Here is a 16,389-nt window from a genome sequence, read left to right as displayed (position 1 = left end):
CGGGGGCGCCGAGGCGGTATCCCTCAAACTCCGTGCTCTCGAGAGCAGAGTCCACGACCGCCGAGTCATGAGGCAATTGGGGCCGCATCAACTCTGGGTCAGAGTGGATCCTGTATTGGGACTCCGCTTTCTTGGGGATGGTAGGGCTAGATAAGGGCTTCAGCAGTTCCGAAGCAGTGTTCCTTGAGGACATTGTGCAACGGACCTGTGGAAGACTCTCTAGGTGGTGATGGATAGTCGAGGACCTCGAGCATCTCAGCCCTCGGCTCATCCACAGAGACCACGGGGAAGGGAATGCAAATAGACATGTCCTGACGAAGGAGGCAAAGGAGAGGCTCTCAGGAGGCGAGAGTTTTCCTCTCCGGTGAAGGATGTGAGGTCGGAGGGAAGGCCCTCAGACTCCTCTGAGGAGAAATATCTGGGGTCCTCCTCCTCCGAGGCCTCTTCCTCGGTGTCGGACATGAGCTCTTGCAGCTCGGACCTGAACCGGGCCCGTCTCGACTGCGAGGAACCATGTCCTTGATGATGGCGTCGAACAGTGAACTCCCGCGCCGGCGGGGACGAAGCTCCCTCCATCGATGTCGATTCCACCTGCATGGCGGTCGACACTGGTGCCACAAGCGGCGTCGGAGGCCTCGGCATCGGGCTAGAGCACACTGGCGCCTCCATCAACGGTGCCGGGGGCGCAAGCACCCCCGGTGCCCGCAAGCCTGGCGCATCAGCCCTTCCAGAATCCCTGGAAGGATGGCTCGGAGGCACTAGTCAAGGCCCGCTGTCGGAAAGGCAGGGGGGCCGGTGTGGGTGTTGGTGCCGGAAGCTGCTTGAGTCCAGGAGACGGTACCGACGCACCCATGGACTGACGCAGCGACACCTCTTCAACCGAGGGGGAACGCTCCTCTCGGCACTGCCGCTTCCTTGGCGTCGAATCATCTCTGGAGGCGCCGGAGCTGGTAGTCCCGTGCGCCGTGGGCGACCGATGACGGTGCTTTTTGGTTTTCTTTTGGTGCCCGTCATCGGCGCTCGGCGGCAGAGATGAAGAGAAGGTAGAACCCCCCCCCCACCCCCCGGCCTCGAGGGATCGGGTCTGACAGGGTTCGGTCCCAATGGCCCTGGGTAGAGGGAGTGGCCGGGCCAATTGCCTGCGCGGCCGCTCACCCCTGCCGTTGCCGGCGGGCCAACAGTGCCTGTACTCCTGGGGTCGGTGTCATCGTCTGTGGCCGACTTCGTCGACATCGGTACCGAAGAACCGGCCGTCGACACCGATGCCGTCAAGGGCCGGCGCCAGTTGCAAAAAGACGGTCCCGAAGAACTTGCCTCACCACATGTGTCCGCTTCCGCAAGCCGAGACACAAGGTGCACGTCTTGGTATTATGCTCCGGCCAAGGCACTGGAGGCACCAAGCGTGGGTATCGGTTTGCGAGATCTGCCGGCCGCACCGACCACACTTCTTGAATCCGCTCGGGACCTTCGAGGACATAGACGGAAAAATCGCGTCGGCGAAGTCAAAGTCGTCGATGGTGGCAGTGAAAAGCACACCTGAAAAAAGAAACCGACCGCGCGGCCGAGGCGCCCCGCGGCTAAAAGACGACAAGGGGACAACTTTTTCTTTTTGGTTTTTTTTTTACAGAAGAAAGAAAAGATGCGAACGCGTTCGTAAAAAGAGAAAAACTCGCGGCTAGGCCGCAATCCGGTTTCCAGGGCTGGCAGAGAGAGAGAGAGACGGTAACACGTCTCTCTCCAGCACAGAATCGAAAAAAACTGAGCGGGAATGGTCGCGCACGGGCAGGAAGACGGCCGCGCATGCGCGATGGCCGTGCCCTGCGTGCGGGACCGCCCGCGAAGGTTTTGTTCCGGTTGGTGGGGGCTGCCATGGACGTCAACCCAGTCGTGAGAACAAGCAGCCTGCTTGTCCTCGGAGAATACTGGAAACACTTCCTCCATTTGTGAACACTATATCCAACGTCGACTCTTCCTTCATAGTAACATAGTAGATGACGGCAGAAAAAGACCTGCACGGTCCATCCAGTCTGCCCAACAAGATAACTCATATGTGCTACTTTTTGTGTATACCCTACTTTGATTTGTACCTGTGCTCCTCAGGGCACAGACCGTGTAAGTCTGCCCAGCACTATCCCTGCCTCCACCACTGGCTCTGGCACCAGACGTATAAGTCTGCCCAGCACTATCCCCGCCTCCCAACCACTGGCTCTGGCACAGACCGTATATAGTCCTGCCCAGCACTATCCCCACCTCACCAACCACCAGCCCCGCCTCCCGATCTTGACTAAGCTCCTGAGGAGCCAACACACACAGAAGGTGTTCTCTCCACAGAAGAACAACAAAGCAAGGAAACAGTGGATACAAAAAGTCCTCTCTCAAGTGGTGTTTCTTAAACAAGTTCTTTATGCAAAACAATTAAAACAACGACCCGACACGAATCGTGTTTCGGCCGTATAGGCCTGCATCAGGGGTCTATAAATAACAAATACAAATCAATGAACGACACATTTGGATTTCATGTATACCACACTTAAATAAAAAAAAAAAATTATATATAAAAAACCATAAAATAATGATATAAATATACATACGTAGAGGAACATACCTATTCACTTCCAATAAAGAAAGAGAACATGTAGATAAATTAACAACTAGTCAACTTTCTGCAAATTGAAATACTCTGTGATAAAGAGATAACAAAAACATGTTACATATGACGTCATCAGATAATATGAGCATAACACAAAAGCATATATCTATATTTTTGCCATTATCTAGACATCCAATTTATATTATTGAAACATATATACAAAACAGAATGATGACAAAAAGAGGATAAATAATAGATATTAATAATGCAAGCAAATGCTGATGTTCATGCATCTCTATAGTTGTTAGCAATAAACAAACAAAATAGAAACCAGGGAATCAAAACATGTAGATACGAATTGCAAATAAATAAATAATACAGTAAATATAAGAAAAACAGGCCACAGATCTATGTGCAAAAAACAGAAAACAAGTAAAATGTGTGAAAAAAACTTTTCCATGTATATGTATACATGACGAATGAAAATATGTAAGTGAAAGCACATAAAATGTATAAAAAATAATTATAAGGAATGTGTTCTGCTCTTTCCTTTTATATCAGTGCAGTTTGCAGGCTGGGACGCTATTATGGCAAATTGTTTTTAAGTCACATGCCCTGGTTCACCCCGTTTCTCTATATATATTCCTTATAATTATTTTTTATACATTTTATGTGCTTTCACTTACATATTTTCATTCGTCATGTATACATATACATGGAAAAGTTTTTTCACACATTTTACTTGTTTTCTGTTTTTTGCACATAGATCTGTGGCCTGTTTTTCTTATATTTACTGTATTATTTATTTATTTGCAATTCGTATCTACATGTTTTGATTCCCTGGTTTCTATTTTGTTTGTTTATTGCTAACAACTATAGAGATGCATGAACATCAGCATTTGCTTGCATTATTAATATCTATTATTTATCCTCTTTTTGTCATCATTCTGTTTTGTATATATGTTTCAATAATATAAATTGGATGTCTAGATAATGGCAAAAATATAGATATATGCTTTTGTGTTATGCTCATATTTATCTGATGACGTCATATGTAACATGTTTTTGTTATCTCTTTATCACAGAGTATTTCAATTTGCAGAAAGTTGACTTGTTAATTTTATCTACATGTTCTCTTTCTTTATTGGAAGTGAATACGTATGTTCCTCTACGTATGTATATTTATATCATTATTTTTATGGTTTTGATATATATATATATATATATTTTTTTTTTTTATTTAAGTGTGGTATACATGAAATCTAAATGTTCGTTCATTGATTTGTATTTATGTTTATTTATAGACCCCTGACGCAGGCCTATACGGCCGAAACACGATTCGTGTCGGGTCGTTGTTTTAATTGTTTTGCAATAAAGAACTTGTTTAAGACGACACCACTTGAGAGAGGACTTTTTTGTATCCACTGTTTTCCTTTGCTTTTTTTAAGCTCCTGAGGATCCATTTCTTCTGCACAGGATTCCTTTATGCTTATCCCACGCATGTTTGAATTCCGTTACCGTTTTCATTTCCACCACCACCTCCCGTGGGTTCTGTCACCAGTTATCTGAACAAGGTACTTTAACAGGCATCCACAATCTCTCTACTTTACGATTCTGCCAACAGGAAGTTCCAATCCACATCAGGCAAGTTGAAATCTCCCAACAATAGCACCTTCCCTTTCATACCAAGCTTATGAACATCTTCTATCAGGTCCTTGTTCAGCTTCTCCATTTGTGCCGGATGACTGTAGATAACCCCTATGTGGATACAGGTTCCAACTTCTATTTCCAGGACAATCCATATAGCTTCTTCCTTTCCTCCTAAGTACATAAGCATCGCCATGCTGGGACAGACCAAGGATCCATCGAGCCCAGCAGCCTGTCACTGATAGCGTCCAAAAAAACAAGCAATTTGTCCCGCCCATCCTAGAAATACTGTATTCCCTCGTCCATTCAATAACACTCTATGGATTTTCCTTCAGGAAGCCGTGCAACCCTTTTTTGAAGTCCACTAAGTTAACCGCTTTAACCACCTTTTCCGGCAGCGAATTCCAGAGTTTAACTACACGTTGAGTGAAGAAATATTTCCTCCGATTCGTTTTAAATTTACCACACTGCAGCTTCATCGCATGACCCCTTGTCCTAGTATTTTGGAAAGCGGTAAACAGACCGCTCCATATGTGACCCGTTCCATTCCACTCATTATCATACCATAGGACTCCTCCTCTGAGAAGTACTGTGGAATCCACCTCAGATGCCCATGAGCGCTCTATGTCAACATCAGCAAAGAACTCCTCATGGGAGGGCTGAAACAGAGCCTGCTTCAAGAGAGAGGAACCATATCCTTGCCTGGAAAGGCATTGATGTGAAGGCATCACCTTTGACTTTGGTGAAGCTTCCTCCATCAACGTCATGGGGATGCCAGCACAGACAGTTGTAGAAACCGGTACCCAAACAACAGGCTGCGGACCTTGCAGGAGAGCAGGCAGAGGCATGGCTGACGCAAACACCCCAAGATGCCAATACTCCCTGTTGGAATAAGCCATGCCAAATGCTCTTGGAAGCATGGACCGGATGTTGCTCATCGAGGGCTGACATCAGGAAGGCTGGGGCACTGGGTCAGAGACAGCCTGATGAATTGTTGGGGGTCGGTGTGGGTGCCTGATCCTGGCTGCATGGAGACTCCCATATCGGCACCTTCTTGATGGAGAGAGAGCGCTCCTCCTGGTGCCGAAACTTCTCGGGGACCAGAATCCTTGCCAACATCAACGATTTGAACCGAACTCCAAACATTTTCTCTCTGAACAGCCGGGTTCTTTCTGCATACACAGGCAAAGACAACAGCTCGAAGGGCTATATTCTGACCCCAAATACTGGAGACACCAAGAATGAGTGTCAGTTCCAGAGATGGTTCCATTGCACCATGTACAGCACTTGAAGCCACTGGGAATCTTCGATGACATGGAAGGAAAAATAGCAGTGGCCAAATCAAACGACTTGATGGTGACATCAAAAAGGGGCAAATCACCAAGAAAAAGAGGAGGAGGGGGAAAAGATCCCAACCGGAGCTCAGGCCTAAGTAGGCCTTGTGAGCATAGAAAAAATAAGAAAACTTAAAAATGTGGGTAGGGGGGGGGGGGGGGGGGGGGGGAGCTTAAAACTATAAGGGGAGGGAAGGAAAAACTCCCAAAAGAGAATAATAAAGTAAGGCACAAAAACTCACTCTAAAAGCGGCAACACATCAGATGCCGTGAGGAGACAAGGGACAGTATGTTCTCCCCTCACAGCAAATGAAGAGAGACTGTTGGTCCTGTGCTCTGATGGCAGGTGGAAAGGCACTCGCACATATGCAGTGGGGATTAAAGCTGTATATGATCAGAAGCAAATGTCTACAGCTATTTCAAGGTTAAAGTTCTTATCCACATTCTGTTTAAAAATTGGTACATAGCCCACAGGCAAAGAAAAACATACCCTTTGACTTTTCATCAGCAACAGTAGTCTGAAAATTGCTCGTTTTTTAAAATCTTGTTTATTAACAACCAGAACATTTGTTACAGTGCCATTCTAAAATATTAATTACAATAAAAATCATTCTTGGAATTTTCTTATAATTCTACTACATAACCCCTACCCCTGAAAATTGCTCTTTTAGAGAACCTTGCTTGGCTGTGCATTTTAATTTATATCCATTTATATCTGTCTATATCTCTATCAATTTTTTTTAAATGCAGATCAACACAACAAATACCAACCCTAATGATGAACACTCACCTGGATTCTTCTCCAGTAGCTTCAACTCCAAAATGTTCACATACTGCAGGCCAGAACTGTTCCCGCCAGGTGATGAAATCTTCTTCCAAGCTGTCAAAAGGAGGATAAAGCAGAAGTGAAAGCAGGGAAATGAAACCAGCTCTTCCCACCAGTCACCTAACAATGCAACTTGCTAATTCACTCATAAAAGCACTGGTCAAACACTTAAGAGAAAAAAAGGGGCTATCTTGATACCATGCAGTAGATCTGGGTTCAACACTGCTAGGAAGCATTCATAGGCTAAAAAGATAGGGAGTTCCTGCCTTTGAACAACAGTGATATCTACTGATAAAAAGGGCGGGGTGCCTGAGTTACATGGATATTGAGAATAAGGGGTGATAAAATAAACGTGTACCAAGTTTGTTTCAAATGGTACCACAGCTGTTTTGTAGTGGCCATTCTGAGCTGGAAGCTCAAAAATGTTGGAATAAACTGCTGGGACGTGACGGTCATAAAGTGATAAAAAAAAGTGAAATAAAAGTCTTTAGATAAGGGAATTTGGTTAAACAGTAAAATACAGCACTTTAAGCCGTTATTCCTGCTACCACCACTTTTAATGTAGGTTAGTGATAGGCAAAATAAAAATAAAAAACATATTTTATCAACTAATCTCTATAGTCTTTTCCCCTCAGTTTTAAAAACTTTGTACTACATCATTAACAGATAGACTCCAGCAGGCACTGCAGGATCAAGTAGAGCAGCTTTTAAACTAGAAACGGAGGGGGGGGGGGGGGGGGGGGGGGGGCAACAGTCGCTCAAAAGCGCATGGTTCAGGATAAGCTATCTTTCAAAGATATCACCAAAACATGGAAGACAGGATATCCTGATAGTGAGGTTGTAAGAGAGACCATAGTAGATCAGGTGTCCTTAAATAAAAATAAAAAACAGACAAAAGATTGCAAATTAATACTGTCAAGTATTGAGCATGATGTAAATATGAACAACAAACAGTTTGAAATGTCTATATGCGAATGCCAGGAGCCTAAGAAACAAGATGGGAGAGTTAGAATATATTGCACTAAATGAATTAGAAATAATAAGTACATAAGTATTGCCATACTGGGACAAACCAAAAGGTCCATCAAGCCCAGCATCCCGTTTCCAACAGTGGCCAATCCAGGTCACAAATACCTGGCAAGATCCCAAAAATGTACAAAACATTCTATGCTGCTTATCCCAGAAATAGTGGATTTTCCCCAAGTCCAATTTAATAATGGTCTGTGGACTTTTACTTTAGGAAGCCATCCAAACCTTTTTTAAACTCTGCTAAGCTAACCACCTTTACCACATTTTCTGGCATCATAGTAACATGTAGAAGACGGCAGAAAAAGACCTGCACGGTCCATCCAGTCTGCCCAACACGATAAACTCATATGTGCCACTTTATGTGTATACCTGACCTTGATTTGTTTCTGCCATTTTCAGAGCACAGACCGTAGAAGTCTGCCCAGACCAAGGCCCACCTCCCAACCACCAGCCCCGCCTTCCCCCACCCAATCTCCGCTAACTTTCTGAGGATCCATTCCTTCTGAACAGGATTCCTTTACGTTTATCCCACGCATTTTTGAATTCCGTTACCATTTTCATCTCCACAACCTCTCGTGGGAGGGCACTCCAAGCATCCACCACTCTCTCAGTGAAAAAATACTTCCTGACATTTTTCTTGAGTCTGCCCCCCTTCAATCTCATTTCATGTCCTCTCATTTTACCGCCTTCCCATCTCCGGAAAAGGTTCATTTGCGAATTTATACCTTTCAAATATTTGAACGTCTGTATCATATCACCTGTGTTTCTCCTCTGCTCCAGGGTATACAGCCATCTCTTCTCCAAGCTGAAAAGCCCTAGCCTCCTTAGTCTTTCTTCATAGGGAAGTCGTCCCATCCCCGCTATCATTTTAGTTGCCCTTCGCTGCACCTTTTCCAATTCTACTATATCTTTCTTGAGATGCGGCGACCAGAATTGAACACAATACTCAAGGTGCGGTCGCACCATGGAGCGATATAACGGCATTTTAACATCCTCACACCTGTTTTCCATACCTTTCCTAATAATACCCAACATTCTATTCGCTTTCCGAGCCACAGCAGCACACTGAGCAGAAAGTTTCAGCGTATTATCGACGACACACAGATCCCTTTCTTGGTCCGTAACTCCTAACGTGGAACCTTGCATGATGTAGCTATAATTCGGGTTCTTTTTTCCCCCACATGCATCACCTTGCACTTGGCTCACATTAAACGTTATCTGCCATTTAGCCGGGAGGTGGTGGAGAGGAAAACGGTAACGGAATTCAAACATGCGTGGGACAAACATAACATAAAGGAATCCTGTTCAGATGGAAGGGATCCTCAGGAGCTTAGCCGATATTGGGTGGCAGAGCCAGTAGTGGGAGACGGGGATAGTGCTAGGCAGACCTATACGGTCTGCCAGAGCCAGTGGTGGGAGACGGGGCTGCTGGTTGGGAGGCAGGGATAGTGCTGGGAAGACTTATATGGTCTGTGCCAGAGCTGGTGGTGGGAGGCGGGGCAGACTTATACGGTCTGCCAGAGCCAGTGGTAGGAGGCGGGGCTGCTGGTTGGGAGGCAGGGATAGTGCTGGGCAGACTTATACGGTCTGTGCTCTGAAAATGGCAGAAACAAATCAAGGTCAGGTATACACACAAAGTGGCACATATGAGTTTATCGTGTTGGGCAGACTGGATGGACCGTGCAGGTCTTTTTCTGCCGTCATCATCTACTACCTACTAAATTCAAGCCATGAGCCAGTGCCATCACCCGAACATTGTGTCTTATTACACTTCATCTGTGGTGAAAGAAGAGCTTTGGTTGGTAATGAAGCTAAGTGGAGGTTCTGTTTTGGATATTATTAAACACATTGTTGCAAAATGGGAGCATAAAAACGGTGTTCTGGATGAGCCTTGCATAGCCACAATGTTGAAAGAGGTGTTGGAGAGTCTGGATTACCTTCATAAAAATGGACAAATCCACAGGGATGTGAAAGCAGGGAATATTCTTCTGGGAGAAGATGGCTCAGTTCAGATAGACTTTGGTGTTAGTGCGCTTTTAGCAACTGGTGGTGATATTACAAGAAATAAAGTGAGAAAAACTTTTGTGGGCACAACATGCTGGATGAGACCTGAAGTCATGGAGCAGATTACTTCGGGATTAATGGAAACACTTAAATGGATCAAGGGTTTCCTAACCACTAGAACATATCAAGTGAAATCAAGCTCAAACTTATCACCGTGGACAGCAGACTGCGGAGTACCTGAAAGATCACCATTGTCACCGATCCTCTTTAACCTTATGATGACCCCACTAGCCAAGTCCCTATCCAACCAAGGCCTTAACCCATTCATCTATGCGGACGACGTCACAATGTACATCCCTTACAAACACGATCTGGCAGAAATCACAACATCATGGACTCATGGGCAAATGCATTCCAACTAAAACTCAACACAGAAAAAACACAGTCTCATCATCTCATCCCAATACAATACGCATAAATCTACAAACATAAACACCCCAGGTTACACCCTTCCTATCTCAGACAGCCTGAAAAATCTCAGCGTTACAATCAATCGGAACCTCTCAGAGAACCAAGCGAAATCTACAATAAAGAAAATGTTTCACTCAATGTGGGAACTCAAACGCGTGAAACCATTCTTCCCGAGGGAAATATTTCACAACTTGATACAATCAATGGTACTAAGCCATGCAGACTATTGCATTGGAATTTATGTGAGTTGCAAAAGAACAAATCATAATGAAACTTCACTGCTCAAAACACAACAGCCAGGCTTATATTTGGAAAAACGCAGTTTGAAAGCGCCAAACCCCTCCGAGAAAAACTGCACTGGCTCCCAATCAAAGAACGTATTGCTTTCAAAATCTACACCCTGGTTCAGAAAATTATTTACGGCGAAGCCCCGGGATACATGACAGACCTCTTAGACCTGCCAACCAGAAACACAACAAAGATCAACACGAACATACCTAAATCTCCACTACCCAAGTTGCAAAGGTCTCAAATACAAATCAACTTATGCATCCAGCTTTTCCTACCTAAGCGCACAACTAGAACGCACTGCCAAAAATCGTAAAATCAACATATGACCATCTAAATTTCCGGAAATCACTAAAAACAAACCTATTCAAAAAGGCACACCCCACCAACCCAACATAAATGACTGAATACCTACAACACAATGAAACCAAAGATCGGTATGGACATAACTTAACTCTTCCTCCCTATCCCTTAATGAGTCTCTCACACATGAACCTTATTCTATCACAATATCACCTTGTATTTGTTCATACCGGAATTGGCGAACACCGATACGGTACTATGTAAGCCACATTGAGCCTGCAAATAGGTGGGAAAATGTGGGATACAAATGTAACAAACAAAACAAACAAAACTAAGAGCACTCAAAGTAGCCTCAAAGTGGCTTACGTAGTTCCGGAGAGATAGTTACATCTCCAGCGAGAACAGATACAGTATAGGAGTATGGCTTGGTATGGTTCATCCCAGGCAAGTTGATTGGGTAGGATCATGGGTCATGAGACTGTTAATTTCCTAGTTCGAAAGATTTCTTGCATTTGGTCTGTGGGGTATGCCTTTCTGAGTCTTTGGGTTTTTTCGGAATTTTAGATGATTATTCATGGTTTTCAGGTTTTTTGGTAGTGTGTTCCAGACTAGAGTGCATATGTAGGTATGTTGATTTATACTTCAGGCCCTTGCAACTTGGAAAGTGGAGGGTTAGGTACGTTCTCATTGATTCAATTGTGTTTCTGATAGGTAAGTCGATTAGCTCAGTCATGGATTATTTTGTGAACCAAAGTACAGATCTTAAAGGTAATGCGTTCTTTAATTGGTAGCCAATGTAGTTTTTCACAAAGTGGTTTTGCACTTTCGAATCTGATTTTTCCCTGGTTTTTCTCAACTGACTACTCTGTACTATGCATGCCGAAATGAGTACCAAAAATGCAATCAGACACCATGAAAGAAAAAGGAGACTTGGTATCTCACAAAAGCACAACAGATTTAACTTTACCCTAGCACTCAGTCTTTTGGTAGCTGTGACCTAAATTCGCACAGCTGCAGAAACATGTGGGTACAGAATAATGATGTCCAGATCATGACCATTTGGGAAGCTCTGCTTTATCCAATCAAAAAGCAGCTCGTTCACATGCATGCTAAATGTAGAATTCAGCAAATCCTTGCTTAAAGCCCACCTCTTCAATGTCGCTTTTGGCACCTAATCATTGGACCTCTATCCAGGAAATCCAGATTGCCCCAATTTGATTGACTGCATTTTTTGTCCTTTAGATTGTAAGCTCCTTTGAGCAGGGACTGTCCCTTCTTTGTTAAATTGTACAGCGCTTTAGAAATGTAAAATAGCAGTAGTAGTAGCTAATAATGGCAGTAAGATGGCGGCTGGGCCGCAGTCGGCGGGAGGGAGGCTGTAAGGAGTAGGAGCTCTGAGGTAGACGGGGAGTGGAGCGCGCCGGAGGAAGAGACAACATTCAGACCTCATGTACGGGAGAACCGAATTGGCATCACTGACATCGTGAGCGGCGGAAATGAAGTTCGCAGAGCATCTGTCGGCACATATCACTCCCGAGTGGAGGAAACAGTATATCCAGTATGAGGCTTTCAAAGAGATGTTGTATGCCGCTCAAGACCAAGCACCTTCTATAGAAGAGATAGTCTCCCTGCAGAGAACAGCTCTGTCTCAGGCTCTTGACCTCCCCTCCCCCACATTTTTCGAACTTAGTGGGTGTGACTAGTTCCTGCTTGTTCCAGTCCAGCTGCCCTAGCGTGTTCCAGTCCGCCTGACCCCAGCTTGGCTTGTTCTGGTCCGACTGATCCCAGATTGTTCCGGTCCGCCTGTCACCAGCTTGCTCCAGTCCGCCTGTCACCAGCTTGTTCCGGTCCGCCTGATCCCAGCTTGTTCCGGTCCGCCTGATCCCAGCTTGTTCCGGTCCGCCTGATCCCAGCTTGTTCCAGTCCGCCTGATCCCAGCTTGTTCCAGTCCGCCTGATCCCAGCTTCCCCCTTGCTTGTTCCAGTCCATCTGCTCCAGCCTGCTTGTTCCAGTCCAAATGCTCTAGTGTGTTCCAGTCCGCCTGCTCCAGCTCGTTCCAGTCTGCATGATCCCATCTTGTTCCAGTCCGCCGATCCAGCTTCCCTTGCTTGCTCCAGTCCGACTGTTCCAGCTTCTCCCTGCTTGTTCGAGCCCATCTGCTCCAGCCTACTTGCTCCAGTACACCTGCTCCAGCCTACCTACTCCAGTACATCTGCTCCAGCGTGTTCCAGCCCGCCTGAACCAGCTTCTCCCTGCTTGCTCCAGCCTACTTGCTCCGGTACACCTGCTCCAGCCTACCTACTCCAGTACATCTGCTCCAGCGTGTTCCAGTCCGCCTGATCCAGCTCCTCCCTGCTTGTTCCAGTACACCTGCTCCAGTCCGCCTGATCCAGCTCCTCCCTGCTTGTTCAAATCCACCTGAACCAGCTTCTCCCTGCTTGTTTCAGTCCATCTGCTCCAGCCTGCTTGCTCCAGCTTCTCCCTGCTCGTTCCTGTTCATCTGCACCAGCTTGTTCCAGCCCACCTGCTAGCTTGTCAGCCATTGACTTACCTGCTCTCCAGTTTCTCCCTGCTGGTTCCTGTCCTTCTGCATCAGTATGCTCCAGCCCGCCTGCTAGCTTGTCAACCACTGACTTGCTTGCCTGCCTGCTAACTTGTCAGTCCTTGACTTACCTGCTCTCCAGCATCTCTCCCTGCTCGTTCCTGTCCATCAGCCCCATCATGCCCCAACCCGCCTGCTAGCTTGTCACCATTTACCTGCCAACCTGCTAACTTGACAGCCATTGACTTACCTGCCCCCCTGCTTGTTCCTGTCCATCCACACCAGCTTGCTCCACCCTGCCTGCAAGCTTGGCAGCCACTGCCTCACTTGCCTGCCTGCTAACTTGCCAGCTATTGACTTACCCACTCTCCAGTCCATCAATCCCTCCAATTCCAAGCCTCCGGCTCTTCGCTCTATCTGCTTCTCACCTCAGTCAGTACACCTACACCTGTCACACCGCAATCACTACCTATGGCCCCTGTCCACATCCTCTTCCTTGCCCTGTCCCTTCCTAATCTTTTTCCCCTCCCCTTACCCCTGTCTACCGCTGGAACTCATTGTCCACCTGTGTTCCCTCCCGTCCTGCCTGCTACGGCAATACCCTATTCACCCCCATCCCTCACCACCTCACCATCTCTCTTGTCCCCCTCCTCCTTCCTAGCCCTTAATCTCCAATACCTCCTTCCTACCATTAACCCTTCACCATTCCTCCTAAGTGCACCCCGTCTTCGTCGCCCGACCTCCCCCACCCTCCTCCGCACTCTCTTGCTCCTCCTCCTGCTATCCGCGGGAGACATTAATCCTAATCCAGGCCCCCCTCACCTATCCTCCTCCTATCCATGCAAACGATTCCGTGATGTCTCCAACCTCGTCTCTATTCCCCTCCTCCCCCACTCTACCCTCCCCTTCTCATGCGCCTTGTGGAATGCCCACTCGATCTGCAACAAACTGCCCTTCACCCACAATCTCTTCATCTCTCGTTCTCTCCAACTGCTCGCCCTAACTGAAACCTGGCTCTCCCTTGACGACTCAACCTCCATGACAAAGGGCCGCGACTGAGGCAATCTCTTCTCCCACACTCCCCGCCCAGATGGCCGCGGTGGAGGCGTCGGGCTACTTCTCTCGTCCTCCTGTAGTTTCCAACCCCTCCTCCTACCGCAGTCTCACTGCTTCTCGTCCTTTGAAGCTCACTCCATCCGGCTATTCTACCCATTACCACTCAGAGTTGCAGTCATCTACCGCCCCCCTGATAAGCCCCTCTCTTCATTCCTTACTGACTTCGACGCCTGGCTCACCGTCTTTCTTGATCCCGAATCTCCATCCCTCATTCTTGGTGATTTTAACATTCACGTTGACAACCCATCCAACTCCTACGCTTCTAAATTCCTCACTCTGATATCCTCCTTTAACCTCCGACTATGCTCTACCACCCCTACTCACCGTGATGGCCATTGTCTCGACCTTGTTCTCTTCCTGCTCACCTTCCAATTTCTGCACCTCAGTCCTTCCTATTTCAGATCATCACCTAATCACCCTCACTCTTCATCATCCTCCCCCTCAACCTCGCCCAACTATAACCACTGCCTTCAGGAATCTCAAAGCTGTCGACCCCCCTACCCTATCCTCTCACATCTCCACTCTCTTCCCTTCCATCGTCTTCCGAATCTGTCGACACGGCTGTCTCTACCTACAATGAAATTCTCTCCACTGCTCTGGATACCCTAGCACCATCTGTCTCTCGCCCCACTAAGCGCATTAATCCTCAGCCCTGGTTAACCCCTTGCATCCGTTACCTTCGCTCCTGCACCCGCTCTGCTGAACGACTCTGGAGGAAATCTCGCACCCTGTCAGACTTCACCCATTTCAAATTCATGCTATCCTCCTTCCAGTCCTCCCTATTCCTTGCCAAACAGGAATATTATTCTCAATTAACCAATTCTCTTGGCTCCAACCCTCATCGACTCTTCGCCACCCTCAACTCCCTACTTAAAAGTACCCTCCGCTCCCACCCCCCCTCTCCTCAAACACTAGCTGACTACTTCCGCGATAAAATGCAGAAGATAAACCTTGAATTCACTTCCAAGCCTTCTCCTCCCTGTGACTTCTTAACCCACTCCCTCAACCAACCTAACCTGGCCTCCTTCTCCTCCTTCCCTGAGATTACCGAAGAGGAAACTGCTCGCCTTCTTTCTTCCTCTAAGTGCACCACCTGTTCCTCTGATCCCATTCCCACCATCTCTCCTACAGTTAACCCCTCAATCTGTCACATCCTCAACCTCTCTCTCTCCACTGCCACTGACACCTTCAAGCATGCTGTAGTCACACCACTTCTCAAAAAACCATCACTTGACCCCACCTGTCCCTCCAACTACCGCCCCATCTCTCTTCTACCCTTCCTTTCCAAATTACTTGAACGTGCTGTCCACAGCCGCTGCCTTGACTTCCTCTCCTCTCAGGCCATCCTCGACCCGCTTCAATCCGGCTTTCGCCCACTACACTCAACAGAAAAAGCACTCTCTAAAGTCTGCAATGACCTGTTCCTTGCCAAATCCAAAGGTCACTATTCCATCCTCATCGACCTATCTGCCGCCTTTGACACCGTCAATCATAATTTACTTCTTGACACACTGTCCTCATTTGGGTTCCAGGGCTCCGTCCTCTCCTGGTTCTCCTCGTATCTTTCCCAACGCACCTTTAGAGTATTTTCTAATGGCTCTTCTTCCACCCCCGTCCCGCTCTCTGTTGGGGTCCCTCAAGGATCTGTCCTTAGACCGCTTCTTTTCTCGATATACACCTCTTCCCTGGGCTCGTTGATCTCATCACATGGTTTCCAGTACCATCTCTATGCTGATGATACCCAGCTTTACTTCTCCACTCCCGACATCACAGTTGAAACCCAGGTCAAAGTTTCGGCCTGCCTTTCAGACATCGCTGCCTGGATGTCCAACCGGCATCTGAAACTGAACATGGCAAAGACTGAGCTCCTTGTCTTTCCACCCAAACCCTCTTCTCCTCTTCCCCCACTTTCTGTCTCTGTTGACAATGCCCTCATCCTCCCCGTCTCTTCAGCCCGCAATCTCGGAGTCATTTTTGACTCCTCCCTCTCCTTCTCTGCCCATATCCAGCAGACAGCTAAGACCTGTCGCTTCTTCCTCTATAATATTAGCAAAATTCGCCCATTCCTCTCTGAACAGACCACCCGAACCCTCATCCACTCGCTCGTTACCTCTCGCCTTGACTATTGCAACCTTCTCCTCGCTGGCCTCCCACTTAGCCACCTATCCCCCCTTCAATCTGTCCAAAATTCCGCCGCACGTCTTATCTACCGCGTGAACCGATACTCTCATATCACCCC

At 47.0% G+C, this 16,389-nt stretch overlaps 1 protein-coding gene across 4 annotated transcripts in view; it reads right to left on the bottom strand.

Moving 5' to 3' along the window:
• Window positions 1-16,389, bottom strand: part of LOC115456823 (NADPH--cytochrome P450 reductase) — a 260,347-nt gene that overhangs the window by 97,047 nt on the left and 146,911 nt on the right. For all 4 annotated transcript variants that reach the window (XM_030186142.1, XM_030186140.1, XM_030186143.1 and 1 more), the window contains one exon: window positions 6,362-6,451. In XM_030186142.1, the coding sequence (XP_030042002.1) occupies window positions 6,362-6,451 (90 nt within the window). The remainder of the gene's footprint in view (window positions 1-6,361; window positions 6,452-16,389) is intronic.

Source organism: Microcaecilia unicolor, chromosome 13 (genome assembly GCF_901765095.1).
Source record: "Microcaecilia unicolor chromosome 13, aMicUni1.1, whole genome shotgun sequence".
NCBI classification, from domain to species: domain Eukaryota; kingdom Metazoa; phylum Chordata; class Amphibia; order Gymnophiona; family Siphonopidae; genus Microcaecilia; species Microcaecilia unicolor.
Note: the sequence above shows the minus strand (reverse complement) of the source record. Positions and strands in the feature narration are given on the sequence as shown.